The 20,249-nt window shown below is 37.2% G+C and overlaps 1 protein-coding gene across 1 annotated transcript in view; it reads right to left on the bottom strand.

Moving 5' to 3' along the window:
- The window catches only part of ATRNL1 (attractin like 1), a 507,635-nt gene that overhangs the window by 460,084 nt on the left and 27,302 nt on the right, over nt 1-20,249 (bottom strand). The window contains exons 2-4 of the mRNA XM_061372770.1: nt 6,011-6,094; nt 3,975-4,088; nt 3,101-3,229 (exon numbers count right to left, since the gene is read on the bottom strand). Coding sequence (XP_061228754.1) covers nt 3,101-3,229; nt 3,975-4,088; nt 6,011-6,094 — 327 coding nt within the window. The remainder of the gene's footprint in view (nt 1-3,100; nt 3,230-3,974; nt 4,089-6,010; nt 6,095-20,249) is intronic.

The following is a 20,249-nucleotide window of genomic DNA, read 5'->3' as shown; positions in this document are numbered from 1 at the left end:
TTCATGCCCTGAATCTTTAATAACAGAGCTACCTTAACCTTGCCTCCCTAACTCTGCAGTCAGATGCAGAAAGAGGAAAGATTAGGCTGAAAGAAATTTGTGACTGGTGTTGGAGTTAGCATTTCTGTGATACACCCTACAAAACTCTGAGATCACAGGAAACTGAATTGCGAAGCTGGTTCCAGAAATGCAGGCAATTCCTTGGAGATGAGGAGGGATGAAAGACATTGAAGTATGTGGGTCCAAGAGTTTCCAAGAACAGAATCTCAGGCAGTATGTGCCTGATGGGAGTCCAAAAAAGATTTGAAACCTTTCTGATGATTCACAAAGGGCTGGGTTGAAACACAGAACAAACTGTTAGTACAAACGCCTGCTGGTAACACAGACTCCTCCCTGTAAATGGCAAGAGTTGGATCCTGTTCATAGCATTCCTTGCTCTTACTGAAGAAAGAAACTGAAATAGTGAGGAATTGTTCAAGGCTGGACTTCGGCCAAATGTAGTTGTGGTTGGATAGTCAGGAGACATGCTTGCATTTGCTGAAGACTCACACCTCAGAGGACAGATTCTGCTATATTACCAAACAAGAAAATTTCACATCTGAACTACAAACGTCCTGGGGCTTTGCCTATTAATACACATGGCATTAAAGCCATTGATGACACTAACTTCTGTATACTATAGCTCTGAGGAACCTCTCCTCCTGACTCCTTAGAGAGAGAGTTCTGCAGGAAAGTGAACAGTTAAGTCTTCCCAGTAACAGACACACCAATTTAAAAGTAGACACATTCCCACTCCAACAGGCTCATTATGGATTCAAACGCAAACTGGATGAGCAGAGTTGAAAGCAGGTTGCCTGACTTCAAGGAACACAAAATTTACCCAGGGAATTCTGGAGCAACTATTGTTCGCAACTGGCATGGCATTTCAGACACAGATGTTGTGCTTCTGTCTTCCCCAGAATGAAGGGATATAAGCGGCCCACCAAGATAAAGTCAGAAACTGCTTTGTGGTTACCAAACCAAGGAAGAAAGAGGGAAACAGAAGCACAGTGCAACAGATTGGCAACAGAAAAAAAGTTAATGCAGGATAAAATGCAATTGCAGGTAATTCTATGTTTATGTACCATAAAGCTTTATTATAAAGAGCTACTGATGGCTCATTAAAAAATAGAGAAAAAAACACACGTATCTTAAAAGTATCCATTGCAATAGAAGAAACAGAGGAACCAAGTACATAAAATTTCCTGACTTCTGTGTTTCATGGAACTAAAAACTGGCAGGTTTTTTATTTAGCTTAAACCTTCAAAAATATTAGCTAATAATATGCAGCATTCACCACTTTACCAAGTCATGAAAGAATGCAGAGCACATCTAGTCATTTCTTAAGAATGCCATGTCATATTGCCATTTGCTCCCAAGACAAACACAAAGAAGTGCAATAAAAGCTTCAGGGATCACTGAAAAATGTATCTAATTACAGTAGAGAGATCTGCCAGGTGACTGCATTTTACTGACGTCAACTGACAAAAATACCCTGTCTTCTGGACTGCTATTTCCAATGCAATACATGTAAAATGAAGTTTCCCAAGCTCTTAGAGCTATTTATTAACTGGTAAAAGGCAGGCAAACCCCTGCAAGTTACAGAAACAATCTCTCCATAGACAATTTAACAAAGACTTCTGCCAAGAGTAAAGCTATAGTAAAAAGCACAAATAGGAATTTTAAACTAATAAAGAATATGACAAAAATGTTACATGTATTTCCACATTTGAAGTGTAGTGCTGGGCACTACATCCTAAAAACTGGCATTTCAGAATGTGAAGGAATTGAAAAAAAGGAAAAAAATATCATGTGAAGAAACAGGTCCAACAGGACTCAGTGATCCCCTCTTGAACTAAAGCATCAAGTATAAAGAGACATTGCATTACTTATAACAAGCATGTCCCAAATGAGACAGAAATTGCAATGAACAGCTGGTAAGAAGGAAAAGGCTCAGGTCCACTGGATGCATCTTTAGAGATGCTGACACAGTAAAGCAGACAGGAGGAAAACAAGCATGACTTCACATCTTTGCCATCACAGTAACTAGAAGACAGGCAGTGCAGATAAGAACCATGAAGGCAGAATTCAGACTAAGATGAACAGTAGGAGGGGAAAGCACCCAAGAATTAGAGAAGAAATGGAATAAAACCCTTGTGGCTGGCACAAAAATAAAAGTAGGACCTCAGTGAAGGTTTCAAAAGCCACAGAAGTACATTCAGCAATCAAAAATCAAGGAACAGATGACTCTAGTTCAAGAGAAGCAAAATGACATGACAGCACATATAATCTCCTTCCTATTCCATACAACAACTACATGTGTCAGGTAAATACTAGAAGGGATACATTCTAGTTCCATATGGCATAGGAAAAACAGTCTTGGAATGGACTTGTGGCTTCACTCAGAACAATATATTTTATCTCATTTTCTTTACAACTGGTACTGTAATTACAACTTATTGCAACCCTAGCTCTGTATTTCTAAAGCCAGCAAGTATAGCTCTTACACAATTAATGTATCAATAAACACCTTCGCTGGGTTGGTCATTCATTCTCATAGAATCATAGAATCACAGAATAGTTAGGGTTGGAAAGGACCTTAAGATCATCCAGTTCCAACCCCCCTGCCATGGGCAGGGACACCTCACACTAAACCATCTTACCCAATGCCTCGTCCAACCTGGCCTTGAACACCACCAAGGATGGAGCATTCACAACTTCCCTGGGCAACCCATTCCAGTGCCTCACCACCCTCACAGTAAAGAACTTCCTCCTTATATCTAATCTAAACTTCCCCTGTTTAAGTTTTAACCCATTACCCCTTGTCCTATCACTACAGTCCCTAATGAAGAATCCCTCCCCACCATCCCTATAGGCCCCCTTCAGATACTGGAAGGCTGCTATGAAGTCTCCATGCAGCCTTCTCTTCTCCAGGCTGAATAGCCCCAATTTTCTCAGCCTGTCTTCATATGGGAGATGCTCCAGTCCCCTGATCATAGCATTCTCCTGAAAGAAATGACAGGCTAAATACTAAAGTAATGACTTATTAAAAAAAACTTACGAGTAAAAAATGTTAAATCCAGTTAAGTTATAAGCCGCATCACTGAAGAAGTGTAGCAATGCGTAGCCAGATGTAGTAACAACTTCAGGAACAGTTTCATTTCCACGCACTTCAGGAACTATTAGACCACTGGAAGAGAAAATGAGAATGATGTTTTTAATCAGCCTTCAGGTGGTAGGGGAGGAAGAGGAGTCACCTATTCTACTATTATATTCATAGAATCATAGAATCGTTAGGGTTGGAAAGGACCTTAAGATCATCCAGTTCCAACCCCCCTGCCATGCCCCTGCCTCCATGCCATATTGACAAACTTATTTTTAACAAATAGTACAAAATGTGTATAAAATCTAAAATCTAAACAAACTCCTCCTTCACACAGTAATGCAAAATTTCACACCTGAAGGTGCATGCACTGTCAATATGATTTTTGAAACTTATTTTAACTTTGGAAATACTTATTTATATCCTTCAGACAGATGCTTAACACTCACTGTCTTTCTGCACGACTTCTATTTCCACATAACAGAACCATAGAATGGTTAGGGTTGGAAAGGACCTTAAGATTATTTCCAACCCCCTGTCACATTCCATAGTCCAGTTATTTCTAATTGCCTGTCCAAAACCACTAACACTCCATGCATTGTCAGCATTAAGTACAAGCCAAATAATGGATTTATGCTATGATGACCTAACCAAAAAAGTAGTGCTTTGCAATTTATTATAATATACCTTTACATAAATGCTTCCACAACATTAACAAAAGAAAGCAAGCTATTTAACAAATTAAAAGCTTTTACTGATAGTTTTTTTCCTCTGCAAAATAAGAATGTCCATACATGACTATTTGGAATAAAAGACTAATAAACACACTCACCTAAATACAGCTATTAATGGTGCATATATTGAATCTCCATCGTATACATACATATGGTCCCAACTACATTCTGTGGCAAAGTGATTAAATCTTAATCTTAGTATTGCATTTGGGCTGTAAAAGGAAGGGGAAAAAACACACAACATTGATGTAAAACATTATTTGCAGAAATATTGAGCACACAGGATAAAAAAAACTTACACTAAAATCAATTATGCAGCATAACTCTATTAAAACATTTTGAGAACTGAGCATTTCAAAGAGAGCAAGAATTTCACTTTATCTTAAAAGACTTAACAAAAATAATTAATATAAATAATAACTTCAATCCCAAGTCTAATAAATCCTAAACTTAAGATACTAAAGTTTACCAGATTTTGTCAGTATTCAGAACAACTACAATATCTCATTTTAATACACTAGCTTTACTTTAAAGTGTCAGGACTATGATACTTAAACACACATCCTCATTGCAGTATTTATATTAGTTATTGAAGATAAAATTCAACACACATTTAAAATAGCAAGCAATATTAGAGCAAGATATTCTTTCCCACTGCCTGCTTGTCCCCCTAACACCTGGGAATCATATTTCACCAGGTTTTGGTAGAAATCCAGATGAGGACTGTAGGAATCTCTCATATGACAAAATTAGCAGACTCATAAATATATTCTATTTCTTTACCCCCCACTGACAGACTCAAGTACGGTTTGTAAAACACTTTTGTGTGTGTGAGGGAGATCATTTGGGGAGCGCTCTTGTTCCATTTTAAGGGAGATTATCTTATATATATATATATATATATATATGTGGCTTCCTTGTGTGCTGACATTATGCACCATGTTACTGGCTTGCATTAGCCCTACACATACTGTGCAACACATTGCTTCCATCAGCACCCACTCTACCTCCTGCAAAGTGGAGGAACAGAATGAAGACCAACTTCAAAGCAGAGCTTGCATACAGTCCTGAGGCATGTTTTCACTTCAGCATAGTACAGTGTAAATACTCCTGAGACGGAAGTCTGGCTATGTCAAAAAGATATTCAGCTATAGCCTGGTCACCTACATACTGAAGTTTCTACTTAAATGACTTTGCAAACTACCTGCAATATCATTACTGTTGTGTTTAAATTACTATCTGCATATAAGCAGAACAAAATTGTATCAGATAGGTCACTACTGGACTGCAGAGACAGAGCAGACATCTAAGGTAGTTGAGATTATGACAATATGGAAATACAAAAGGCAGCTATTTTCTTCTAGAACATGTAGAATTCAGACCTTGCTACATTCTTCAGTGAAATCCTCACACCATGGTTTGGGGGGGAAAAAAGGTTCCACTAAACTTTAACAAAATTGTGTCTTTAAAGGTTTAGTCACACCAGTGTATGTGTCTCATTATTCCTTTGTGCCTGTCTGTGTTTGTGTTGTATAAACTGAAGAACAGGCAACAGACATGAAACATCTCAGCTGTATAAACTGAGGGCACAATATGATTTTAAAACCAAGTACAGGAGGAAAACTAGAATGAAAAAGAAAATACTTTATAAAAGCACTAACTTTTGAGCAACATGGAACTGAAAAATTATCCTTTAGCCTGGAAGCATTCTGTACCTGAAGCCGTTCCTGATTTGTCACTAATATGAGTTAAATAAGACAAATAGGTAAGATAATGAGTTAAATAATAGGATTCTGTAACTGCATTTGGAATTCACGCAAAGGCACTCAAACAGGCAACACATTTATCATAGGGGTTTGAGAGCTTGCAGCACTGGCCAAATGCCAATGTCAGCCTAACTTATGCCAGCAGTTTGAATGGAAATGGAATTTGGCCAACCGAGCGATCCTGAAAATCCTACTTTTTTTTTTCTCTTTTAACTTTATAGCATTTAAGCAGAAATAAGAAAAAAAAAACAAAAAAAAAAAGTTTATATTGTAACCAGATGAAGTTTCTACTTGAGGAGTTCTTTGGATCTCTAGAACACACAGCATCAAACTGCCAGAAAATGTAAACTATGAAAACAAATACTTACTATCCTTCGATTAACCATGTACATTTAGTTTTATATTTATAATTTATTGGTCCATCTGTTAAATATCCAGAAGGTTCTGTTAACCTACAAGAAAGAAAGCAGTGCTTTAATAAACCAGAGACAACACAACAGAAGACACATCATCAACATGCCATCAGATTCTTTCTAGATAGAAAGAAAACTGAAATATCTGAAGGGGGGAGGGATTGAAGAGTCAAGTCTCCCTTCATTTTTCTTTTCACACTATTTTTGCTCATAAAAACAAGAGTTATAGTTATTCTACATCACTGATTTATGTTCTTCCCCTCGGCAATCACAAGACTTCTAAATTTTCTAGTTCAGTAGCAAGCAAATACTATGTATAATTTAAATTATCCTTCACTCAGAACGGATCCAAGCCAAGATAAAGGGGTTTTTTCTTCAAGAGTATTTTGGTCTGCTTTGCTTGTTTCTTTTACCATTGCTTTACATCTTACCCTGAAATGAGACCACAGCAGCAGTGGGAAACTCTTCTAGATGAACAGAAACAAAGGCATAAATTATTAATTTAAATAAGCATATCTGCCAGCATGACCCTCTCTTATTCCTGGTCAGAGATTAGATACGGGAAAGCAGAACCACACTGCACTATGCAGAAACTAAATAAAATGCATATGAACAGTTCTGAAAGGTCAGACCAAAATGACAATGGTAGCCCAGCAGCCTGTCTCTGACAGTGCCCTGCACTGGATACAGAATCACAGAACGGTTTGGGTTGGAAAGGACCTTAAAGCTCATCCAGTTCCAACCCCTGCCATGGCCAGGGATACCTTCCACTAGACCAGGTTGCTCCAAGCCCCATCCAGCCTGGCCTTGAATACTTCTGGGGATTGGGCAGCCTCAGCTTCTTTGTCTCAAACTATTCTAATGTCTCAACACCCTCACACCAAAGAATAACCAGTAAACACACAGTAAAGGACACCCAGGAAAGAATCTTTATCCCTACAGATAGTCCCCACAGCATTATACCACTTTCAGGGACTTGCAGCTCAGAGACTTTCTCAGCCAGAGGATGTTCCTTTCTATTAGTTTTGGGTTAACATTTCTCCCAGGAGTTTGCCCATGCAAACTCAAACCAGCAGCATTCAGACCATCCTCATTTCCATACACATATGAAGACACATCTGGACTGTTTTTGTCCTGAGCCTACCTCTCTACAATTACACCCAACATCCTTAGGTCTGGTATTAGATAAGCTGATGAACAACAGTACCCAAATTCACAAAATGCAATGACCTGTGTTGTTTCCCATCTTTTTCTCCACTATCCCTTGAGAAATCCTTGCTCACTGCCTTCACTGTTTCTTTGGTGTTTTCCTATACCCTGAGATGCAGAGATCAGCATACTGTATTCAAGATGCAAGTGAAACATGAATCTGTACAGTACCTGAATAATGATTTCCATTTCACTCTCTATTCCCATCTTAACATTTTATTTGCACTTTCAACGACTACTATTCTGACACTTCAAACACAACTAGCTGCTTTATCTTTTTTCTGAGTGATAATGGTGGTTTACGATTCTTTACAGAAATTCATTTAACAGAAATAGAACCTTTTCCCTCCATTCCTCTATATTACTTCACATTAATCTATACAGAGCAATAAAATCGTAGCTGAAATTCAATAATCTATTAACATAAAAGCTTTCTAAAAGAGTTTAGTATCTCCAACACACTGTCACTTTGCTAATTTACCCCATTTTGTGCATCCTTTACGATTATGTTTTATAGCTCAGGCCTTAAACACTCATCTCTAGTAGCCTTACTCCAATGGGAAAATTGACCATCCTGCTCTTTGAAATGCTACAACAATGACAACAAATAGAAATACATACTCAGAAGTGCTCATTTATTCCAATGTACTGTGGAAAGATAATCATTAACAATAATTATCACTTATTGGGTTTTTCTGCTTTGCTTTCAGTTTTGTAGATCTAAATCAATAGACTAGATCTAAATCCAGAGACCACACTGAACAAGCTGACCAAATAACAGCTAAATTTTCCCACCAGGAGTCCAGCTGAAGAGGAATTCAGTATCTGCTTTCCTGCCTTCTTTGAAACTGCATACACAAAAATATTCAGTACTACATCTACTGCAAATTATTTACATTTGAACTCATATCAAACACTTGCTGCATATTTAGTAATAGAGATCTGTAATTCTAAACATAAAACTATAAACACGCATTTTTATTTCCTTTCCAAGCGAGTATGAAAAATTCTGAGACGAGTTCCATGCCAACTATCAGGTTTTTAAGCAGTTCCTTCACTTCTCATATGAGAACTTGCATCAGTTTGTTAGGCACATTGTAAGCCGCTCTGCTGCAAATCACTGGTGGTTTGAAGATCTTTACACACACTTTCCTTTCAATGAAATGGAACTAAACTCTCTAATATCAAGAGCTGTTCCAATAATTGAAACATCGCCAAGGCATAAAAAGTATCAATAAAGTATTATAATTTTCTGCATAAAAAGAAGAAAAAGAGAACAGCTGGTAACACAAGCAACAGACAGAAAAATTTCTAATGGAACCCAACACACTGAGCTGGTCTGAACGCTGCAGTGCCCCACTCCCCAAAAGCAAGGGTTCCTGGGAAGTTCTACACAAATGCTGGTGTAGCTCAAAGCAAAGCAATGACTGATGAGAGGCACGGCTGGTAATTCACACTCCCTCCCTGCTGTACATCGGAGAAGCCACAGCAAGAAGCTAATTATGCTCCTGCCTGGTGCTCTCATGTGAATCAGCGCCTGGCAACACAGTATTTTTGCTTGAAGTTAAGAAAAACACAGTTTAAGTTTCTAATATTTCTTATTGCTGAGAAAAATCAACTTAACCTAAAAGCACATTTTCATGTTTACATACATGAGAAATAGGTTTTCCAGGGCTATTTCTATCTTCTTTACATATTAATCATGTTGCTTGGAGAATGATGAACATAGTATCAACATATATCTGGGAGGTCTAAGTTACACATCACTGATTTTGATACCAAGCTAATGATGCTTGGACCCTAGCAGAACCTCAGTAAAGCTGATTACAGGAGTGGATCCTATGCTAGTGTGTGCTAGACTGAAGTAATTTATTTATTAAGAAAAGGCAGTAACGTATAAAATTCCAATCAAAATAATCGTAGGGTTACTATATGGTTTATATACAAAGTCTTACATAGCAAGCCAGAGAACATTTATTTTGCTGTAATAAGTGTGAAATATCACCAGTACTCATTTGCAGCCATGACCATTGCCTTCTTAGTAGCTGTATAATGCAGTGGAGGTGACTTACAAGAGTTGTTTTTATTCGATCAGCCCTTTGGCACTAGTAAAGTGCAAACAATTTCCCTTGTCACCTAGGCTGATAATTTTGTGATAAATAGATTCCTTCGGAAGAGTAGATACCCTCTGAAGCATCTACTGCACTTTGCTGAAAAAAAAAAAAAGTAAAGAATAAATAAGAGCACAACATTGCTTTGTAATAATGGTTATGAAAAACGGTAAGATAAAGGGGCTGTCCTATTTAGAATAAATTCCCAGCAAGACAGGCTGGTATTACTGTACATGTCTTGAATCATACCAAGAAGTTTTCTGTACCATTTTTCTTTCCAAACATTATCAAATACCAAATCCCATAAATAACACACGGATCAACAGTACTACATTCACGTAATCTCTTACCAAATCAAGGACAATATTCTCTATCATATAAAGTAAGTTCCTAGCAAGGACATAGTTCTCCTCTGTGACTAACGGTGATCCTGCCAAATAACCAAAAACCAGATGAGCCAATATGACGACACACTTGCTACAGCAGTGGAATAGCCAGAATGAAGCCTACATACCCTGCCCCATTCCCATTCCCTGCTCATTGAAGCCTACATACACTGCCCCAGCCCCATTCCCTGCTCATTGCTGAGAGTGCTTCAAGGATAAGGAGACAGCCAGAACAATTTGTGTGGCTGCTTACGCACCATAGGTTTATCATTCCCAGACTCCAGCTTCCTAACCAGAATGCACAGCTGATGCTGTATATTGTCATTTTGTCATTTTAAATTGCATGTCAGTTTTCATAAGCACCACGATATTTTTTTAGTTGGCAGGGTTATAATCAAAGCCTATAAAGAATTAGAGGTGTGCACCAAGAGCACATTTCCCTTCTCTGCATATTGTAAAATACTTCTACCAAATTATAGACAGAAGTCAGGATGCTGCACAACAGAATTAAAGACATTCAGAAGCCTTATTGACAGATTAGTCACCAAGCTAATCAGTCTATAATAGACTATGTGAAGGATAGATGACACTATAGGTGGTTTCATCTAGCAGACAGACACACCAGAAACACAAGAGCTAAAGGGCTCAAGTCAACACAGAGCAACTGTAACATGCAACAAAGGAATATATATATTCCCCTGGAATATTACTTCTGTTATAAAACTATGGCAAACATAATTGAGTTAGAATTTAAAGTGGTAACATTTACATTTATCACTGCAGAGACTTTAAATCAAGACTGATGCGTTTCAAGGAAAGAGAGAAGTTATGTTCTAATTCAGTCAGAAATTACTGGTCCAAATGAAGCATGAAATCTAGGGCCTGCAATACATAAGATGTCAGTGCAGGTTATTAAAATGGCCCTTCCTGGCTGTAATATTTATGTATCTGTGAAAAATGCAGTCATGTCATTTCCTGTATCTTCTAGCAAAAGAATATTGTCATCAAATATTTTCAGAAGGGGCACTAATTTAAACCAGAGAAGCCATTGGGTATTTTCCGTCATCAGCAAACAAAGATCCATAAAACTGCTAGTAGACAGACAGAGGTCTGATTTACAATACAGGTACATAGGAGGAACAAAGAATAAAGCACATTCATAATATCACAAATATTCACTGTGAAATAAAAGCAGCATTTATGAAGAAGTTCATTTTTTCTCTGTATTACTTAGTGTCACATTTAAGAATTTTACAAAGTGTTTGATGATTCTGCAATCCCTACTTCAGATAGAGCTGAATATAAGAATCAGACCATATTTCGCTATATGGATTTATCTCAGTATCAGTATTTTTCTGTCAGTCAAGGATTATACTTCCCATTGCTGGAAAATTTTGCTTTATCTCATTTTTATAGGAAAATTTATCATATTCAGAAGAAAAAGGACATCGTGATTCAAAGTTTTAAGATCAAATCCTTCATAGGTACAAGTAGGCAACCCTCCTAGCTTGAGATCTTGTGGCTCACCTTCACAGCAGGGAAAGAGGTTTTTCACATACACCAGGTAAGATCAGATGAATACATTGAGAAAGGAGAAAAAAAAAAAGTGGACCCCCTTTATGGAACAGAGCGAGTGATATCAGAGGGAGGCACAAAAGAGATCAAGAGGACATTTCTCATACTGAAATTTCAAGTGACAGACTAAGAAAGTTGTTTAATATTTTTCTCCAAAGAAAGATGTGAAAAGTGGTATGTTCTGAAAAACCCAAAGCCACAGTTTTGTTTTCCAGGCATGAAGCATTGATCAACACCTGACAAAAAGCTGATGAACCTGCATTTGATTTTCCTGCATTTATACATGTACTGTAAAACCTTGCTGTTGGCTGATTTTTTTCCACAATGTATATTAAACCAGAACACATTGACATGCTCCACTTCTAATTTTTCTTCAATGACTAATCAAGAGGCATAAATACATTACATTACATTAAGAAAATATTTGCATATGCCAATCACACTCCTATAGTGGGTATGCGCTGCTTTGCATTAATAGAATGTATATTTAGAAGCAGTAAGGACAACTTTTTACATGCCAATTAATCAAAGGCATGCTCTTAAACAGGCCCCACTTTTTCCACTGACAAAGTAGCAGCTGCTTTTGTAGTTTCCCTGCTGCTTAATACAAGTATTCAGTTCCTCATTCCAACTTAATTTTCAACAAAACCAGGCTCCAAAATGATCAAAAAAAATCCCAAAGTAAAATGAAGACTACAAAACAACATTTGTTTCCCTGTAAGAATATATTCTGTATTTCAAGAAGCTCAACACTAATGTGTGGCACATGGTTTTGTTTTTTAAAGTTAGCAGGCGTATGAACTCCGATGGGTGGAAAACATCAATTTAAGGTTTAACTCCAACAGGAGTTTTCTTTCCTCATTTACTTTTTCTGAAAAGGCTGTTATTCTACAATACATTTTTGTTAAATGTCCCAAAAACTACTGAAAGAATAAATACAAAATTACATGGCATCTTTCTTAAGCAATGCATTTCCATTCATATTCCACATTATATTATATAAATTCACAGAGCATAAACCATGACAGGTCATTTGGAATAGGGTATGTCAATCTGTGACTGTGAGACACAGAATCTATAAAGTGACTAGAAACAACAAAACAGGGGCACAGGCTTAAGAACAATTGGTCAAACCAATGCAGAAAATACAGTAACATTGGAATTCTAGTATTTTTTCTATTGTAAATTAAAATCTTGTGGAAATACTGTATGGGCTATGTAAGGATTTCTTCTACCGCCTTACAGTGTCAGGTTGAACTTGACTTTTTTACCCAAAAATCTTTAATTGCCATTTGGTTACAACACCCCCCAATACCCGTCCCAAAGAAACCATACTGAAATCTTTCTTCACAGTTACTGGTCTGATCTGTTCTTAATAATTGCAGCGACAGAAGTCTACAATCATTCTTAGGCAATCTATTTTAGTACTGACTTATCCTTATTATTAGAAAGCTTTTCTATATGTCTAACTTAGCTATTTCTTACTTAAAACACATTACTTCCTATCCTATTCAATACGGACCCAGGAAACAGGTAATTCCCTTCCTCTTTCTGCCTACCTTTCATAAACATTTACCCTCAGCCTTTCCTTCTCTGAATTAAGCAATTTAATCTAACATTCCTCAGGCATCGTGTTGTACACTTCCCTCCTCTAGAACTTCTCCAGTGCCTCTGCATCTCAAGATGGTACCCATTAACACAGCTGTAATCTGACCAGCATAGCAACCACTGAAGAAGCATTATTTGAAGTCCTTAACATAGCCAGTTCCTGAATGGAAGTAGCAGAATAACTGCTTTTGTAAGTGTCAGTTTGTACACAACCTGCAATTCCCTGTGACTGCTAACTTCCTCCACAAAAAGAACTAAATGGTATTAACTCTAGTTCATCTTACTGGGGTTAATTTTGCCCACTGAAGTGTATCCAATTCCATCAGTACAACTTCTTGCAGGCAGTGTTATATGGGATCAATGCAGTTTGCATGGTCTGGAACTTGCTGCAAGGTAAGTTTCATTTATAATCACTTTCTCAGTAGAAAAATCTATTTTTAAGTGTTCACTTAAAAGATGGTAACTGCTGGCCACACTGCAGAGTGACAAATCCTACTTAAAAATCAATGAACCCCACAAGAAAAGATTAAATTCCATTTGTGCGTCTCTATCATAAAGTTCTTCCCTACATTTTCCTTAACAGCCATTTTTCCATTACTCACCTACGTCAACAGTTTCTGAATTATTATTCACATTCATTATTCATCCACCTTACAAAGCGCTAACAAAGTCAGTCCTAACAAAAATCAGAACTCAAGTGCACATGTGTAGGCCCCCATTGTGACAACTGCATTAATTTTGTACACTCTGATGTCATTCACCAATTACAACCCAGTACCATGGTTTGTGTTGGTTGAAACAAAGCAGCAGACAGACATCAGCACTGCTAATTAGAGGCCCAAACAAACAAGGTTTTCCCAATATTAAAGTCCAAGGAAAAATACTGACACGCACACAGAGAAGAGCTTTCTACTTTTTCTGCACGTAGAGAAATTTTTTTGTTAGTTTCCAACAACAGCATATGCCAAAATGCTCTATTTTAAGGGGGGGTTGACAAATTAATAACAGAATTTTGTATGAACATAGGCCAAGAGACGAGATGAAGAACAGGCACTGTAATCTCTCCCACCGCACATATGATTGCACTACTTTCATTTAATGGCCTGACACATAAATAGAGCAAATAACACTATTGAAAGCATAGCTTCATAGAAGGGGCCTTCAAGAAGTCAGGATGGACTCTATCTTCCGGCTGTTCTGCAGAGTAGATAGATCCATTCTTTAAAATATGTGAGTAAAAGCCCTAACTATGTAAAAAGAAAAAAAATCCAAATGCTGATTGCTTTGAATCTAAGCAAAGAAGCAGAATTCTCTCTACTGGTATCAAGCATTTACTTATTTTTATCACTATGGAAATAAAGCCAGATTTTGGAATAACAGAACTTCCAAATAAGAAGCAATTTTTTCAAAGGGCTCAAATCGAAATAAAAAAGAAGACAGCAAAGCCTAATAAGATCTGTTCTGCCAAGACACTAGTACAGCATGAGGGAGAATAGCAGAGTGCAGCCAGCATGATAAATGCTTTAGCTGACTGAAGGGAGAGGCAGCAAGGAAAAACAGATCAGCACTCAGAATGTCACTAAATGTGTTATTATCCTTCAGTGGACTTTTAGCTTTTTTGAATAGCGATATTCACATAATGCAACAAGGAGAAAACCACACAGATTTTTTACAAATAACTTGTATTACCTTCAGAAAAACTGCTCCTTACCTATAGCTCTCATTGTGCCACTTTCCACCTCTAATAAAAACGGGAGACATCCATCAGGAAAGAGTTTTTTTTAACTTCAATTTCGTATGAGATGAACAGAGATTTTTTTTAAAGATGACAGCTTCATTATTTAAACACAGGTACCCAAGTACACATTTTTCTGTGAAACAGTTGATCTGTCTTCCCAAGGTTCAACCTGAACTCAGAAAATACCTTTTAAATGCAAATCTTTCAATTTGGAGCACAGGGAGGAGGGCTGGTATGCCATATTTTAAGAAACCTGAACTACTAAATACTGTATGGCCCCGAATCATTCAGATGTTATCAACACCTAAAAAAGTTTCTATGCAATCTGGTTTTACACAGATGGATGTACATGTAATATTTACGGAAAGTTTCTGTAAGACTGAGTGGAGTTGAGTCAATCTACAGAGTTCAACAGTGAACCACATACTTTCCACAGAATTGCTACAGCAATTAACAGTTCAAATCTTGCCAATATTTTCCAGGTGGCACTGTCCTCTTCATCTCCATTTGGAAATCAGTGCCTTTTAAAAGATACTGCAAATAGCACAATATCCTCCACTGACCTGGAAAAAAAGCTTCAAGAAATACAGCTTCATCTCTCTTATATGGAATAATACACACCTTTGGTATTTCCTATCTTGATATCATGGCTGGACAAAATCTTACAAGACAGGCATCTGCTCTATTAGAAATGACCATGTTCGTTCATAGGCAGAATTTTGGATGACATCTATCTATAAATAGGTCTGATAGGACATCAAGTTGGCACTCATTACAATCACAAGACATCATACCTGTATCACTATCACATTTCATTATGGCTGCAAATGCTACTTTAGATAGGGAATCCAAGAGGTTAAAAAGCTGTAGAAAAATTATTCCTGTTTCAAGCCAGAGGCAGAGCAGCTACCCAGTTCATTGAGTGAACATCTTGAACTCACAGTTTCCTGACATGATTACTCATTTTCTCAGAAAAAGAGTAAGGTTAGAAAGAGTCAAAATTCTCACTATTCAGTCTTAATTCAGAAGAATATAAGCAGCAGGTTCAAAAGCTCTCTCATATATCCCTCTAGCTAGCTCCTATTAGAAGCAAATAGGAATTACAAAAGAATGTGCCAGGAAGCAAGGAGATACCTCATTGCTCTAACATTTAACAATGTTCATTTCAGCCAAGAGTTATTTTTATGGCCAAATGTTGCCAAGATAATGAAGAAATAAATAACAAGCCAAAAAATCCACACCCCACCAGACTGAAGTGGTTCTATTACTTTTTTCCTACAGCCTCTTTTTATTTGTCAAAGTTTTGAATATGAATAGATTGTGTTATTTTAAGATTTCCCCGAAGTAACACATTATCCTTACGTTATCCTAGAGTTTAAAAAAGTTACAGTTTAGGCTTCTTTAGTTGGTACACTCTTTTTTCTACTTTTTATTTTCTACAAGGCAGACATCCGTTTCCTGAAGCAACATGGTTAAGTGTATTTTCTAACATACTATTTACATTATTTTGATAATGTCTTTCACCTTATCTCTGCTGCCTAAAATAGATTTCAAATCAAGTAGCTTCTATGTTAGACTGCCTGCAGGTTTTGATTTAATCACAAGATTAACATTCGTGAAGGGAAGTTACATGAGTTTTTATGTATCCGTACATACATTAAACATATGCATGAATATATCTGCATACTTAGCCATATATATGTATTTTGTAAGACTCCTATAATTAATCAAACATGCTACGGTATCTTAAAATGTGGGGCACAAAGTATAGACGCAACACAGACTGAGGTAGTTGGCAAAAAGGTAATGCACTGTGCCAGTTTTTCACTGTACATCACCATAAAACTCATTTTCATTTGTGACCTAGTTCAGGGGTTTAACTTAAGCTTCCTGAGGTAACAGCCCAACGCTCTAAATTCAGTGTATCACCTACTCCTAAATTTCTCATTGTCTTTTCAAGACAAGTTTCTAATACACACCTGTGCTAACAGAAGTAACCGCTTCTACCATTCAGTCATTTAGATTTATTAATACCCAACTATCAAATTGTATGTTTGTTTAGGACAGCTTTCTCCCCACAGGAAACTACCTCCTACCACAAGGCTGCAAGCATCAGCTCCCACTAGCTATATTAATTCTGAAGTCATCCAAATGCATTTAACTTCATCACACACAGACATTCCAAAGAAAAACAAACCCAAAGACATCAAGTACTTCTTAGAATCCCTAAGACTACCTCAACAGATGTTTGTTTCATTTTATAGTTTACACTGTTTGGTTTTCAACACTTTATCGTCCTAATTCTATTTTATTTTTATATATATATATATATATAAAACAGCAATTCTTCCTCCCTTCCACCTCCCATCAGCACACATTCTGCTTCACAAGGGGCTCTCAGTCCTTGAACACAACCTCAAACAGTAAAAATGTTCAGATAAGAAGAGATAATAGCTCTTTTTAAAACGAATTGATTAATAAATTCTAATGGCTCGTTGCTCACTAGGTTTCAAGTAGTGTCTTTTAGATAACTGTATAGATAATCACTTACTGTCTGACTTCTGTGGCTGTAGCAATTATCAGGACATTACAAGTTTGCTTAAATGCAAAGCACATCCGTCTTTATGCAGGAATGCCTTGTAACACCACAGAGACACAATTGTCATTATTCACTTTGGAGACATGAAAGAGTCTTATCAGTAATTAAAAAAAAAAAAAGGAAAAACCATCATTTTGGAACATTTCATTTGTGGCAGGTGTCCTTTTACTCCTATTTTCTGTTTGACTGTTTGCAACTACCAATAGTCCCTCTAGAAGCAGATGAAGAGAAGTATGAAAGGAAAGACCATGATAATTGAGTCTTAACTATTGCAGCTGCCAGTTTCAAGATCAAACATTTCAATGGTAGAGGGTTTGGGTTCTTTCTGTTTGGCTGGGGTGGCAGGAAGGAGGGGGTTGTTGGGATTTCCTGAGGGGAAGAGTACCTTTAGCAAGTAATTTGTTCTGGTTTTAAATGCAAAACCTCCAGAATTAATGAAACCCTGAAGTTTTAAATCACAACCAAAGCCTGTTAGCAATTTTAGCTTTGAGCTCATAGTCTCTCAGCTGAAATGAAACACTAAGAACACCTTGCAGCTAGTGATAAGTGTTAGAAGTCAGGGGAACACACAGAACTATGCTACATCCATCAATTACTGAGCTAAATACGACTTCCTGTTCACTGAACTGTTAACTGAAGATCTGCTTATGCAATGATTTCACATCTCCAAAGCTAGTGTTGTGAAATACCCTGACAACTTCAAAATTACACAAGCCTTAGTCCCTTCAGAAATAAGTCTTAATTTGTGTTACATACATTCATAGCTATTTCATTGGGATTTTGGGAGATGCCATTGGTAGTGTTTTTACTCTCCGTAGAAACACAGAGTAAGACACAAATAAATCATGCTATTTAAATTATAATGGCTTCATTTTTCCAATATTTTCTGTCTTATCTCACCTTTTTTGTCTCCTGGTTTTTTTTTGTAATAAAGACAAAATAGCGTAAAACTACCAATACACAACAGAAGAGCAATGGAAATCTCTGAAAGGTGGCATATACATTTTTTAAGCTTTACAGCAAAAAAAAAGATACAGCCAGGAAAAGGAAAAAGTTGCTTCCTGCAAACTGCCCCATGTATGTGTCTTCCTGTAGTTCTAATGATAAAACTGAACTGAGACTGCACATTATTCCATTCAGAGTCATGTATGGGTTTAGGATTTAAACAAAGTACCATACTAGTTTCATTATGAAAGATGCAACTCAAGTTTTTCAGTGTAACACTCCACGGGTTTATTTACCACATGCACTGAACAAAAAATCTGTTTGACAATTACTTTCTGCAAAGCAGAAGAACTACAATAGAAAACTTGGTCCCTTCAAATCCTGTCTTGATAAGGACACTGAATTCAATGAACAAAACCATGAAAGCTCTTGCTGAAATCTCCAAAACCTTTCTGCTCTAGCATGCCAAGGCACTGATCAGTATCAGCCACTTGTTCAAAAAGCATAGCTTAGAGCTAAGAACAGGGAAAGAAGTCACACGGGAATATCTCACAGGGGCTGTTGCCCCCAGTCTCCCACTAAAGGAGAATACAGGTCAGGACAACATTGCTTGGAACGTTCTGCTTTTCCATTAACAGGGTGCAACAGCAAAGATAACATAGCTACAAGGTTACAGAGCTTTTGTAATCCTATTCATGCTCTCCTCACAGGCATATAGCACAACATGTAGGACACACTGCCAGCCTGTCTTGTCTTATCAGTGAGAGGATATAGAAAGTTTATGACCATCTTTCATGAGCAAAAGTTAAGACTGCTCCGAAGATAACAGGCTACACTCGCTTCCCTCTTGGAACATAACTTGTGCTAAAAGCTCAGAGCTGCTGCTGCTCTTTCCTCACTCAATTCAAACACAAAATACAGTAGGTTACAAAAAAAAAAAAGACCTACTGTTCATCAAGGCAGCACAAATAGAAACTACACCTGCCCACAGAGAGGAGCTTCCGATACACAGCACAGTGCCTGAAAGCCAGCAAGGAATCAAGGAAGCCATACACTGAAGTCTAAAGCCAGTAAATTAGGCTGTTAACAAGTAGTGGAAAAGAAAGGAGAAGACAAGCAATCACTCTGAAATAGGGTCAGAAAAAAGCAATGACCCTAAGACTTAGAGAAGAGATGATTCAGTTGGCAAAATGCACTAGAGCAGAGAATTGCTTCAACGCAGATGAGTGGTTAGGGAGAATAGGAAGGATGGGTTGACCTGGCCCTTCTTGATTTTCATGGATCTTGTGCCAAAGAAACAGCACCTGCAGCACAGCCTCCACATGCCATGCTGTACAAGAAGATTCCTCAACACTCAGCAGCTATAGAATGAAACAGAATCATTAAAAAGAGATACTTTTGTTACTTACTATACCAACTTACAAGCATGCCATCAAGTATGCCTGTCAGATTTAACTGCTTCAACTGTCATTCAGATCTGTCTTGCATTGTATCAAACCAGAAATCTAAATTGCAACGGTCACCTCACTCAAGTCATCTAACAGCAGAGTGAGATTTTTAGCACTGATGGAATTTTTACAAAAAGGCCTCTGAAAGATACATCAAAAAGAGGTTAACTATTGCTTTATTTGATTGGCTTAAGCAAAACCAGAATACATAGCAAATTCAGAATTGTACTGGTTTGCATAAAGAAGAGACAGACATCTGAAAGACAAGCATTTAACTGAAAAAAGATTACTGCTGCAGCAAAGATGACAACTGAAACCAATCCTGTTCAAATAAAATTGACTTTCCTTGCCTACATGACCTTACCTGCTCTCCTAGATGATTTCTTATGTACCTTTTCAGTTCACTATTCCAAACAGGCACACACTGACATAAGCAGTACTGTCTATATCACGAATAATTCATTTATAACAAACTCATTTTGTTTCTAATTAACAATAAATATAGATTATTTTTAAACGTTTTGGATGCTTGATTTTGCTTTTCAGTAGGTTTTAGTGACCAGATATGACAAGCC

This window comes from Neopsephotus bourkii, unplaced genomic scaffold, assembly GCF_033783945.1.
Source record: "Neopsephotus bourkii isolate Nb327-2 ecotype Australia unplaced genomic scaffold, CSIRO-AGI_Nbou_v1 NB_1615, whole genome shotgun sequence".
NCBI classification, from domain to species: domain Eukaryota; kingdom Metazoa; phylum Chordata; class Aves; order Psittaciformes; family Psittacidae; genus Neopsephotus; species Neopsephotus bourkii.
Note: the sequence above shows the minus strand (reverse complement) of the source record. Positions and strands in the feature narration are given on the sequence as shown.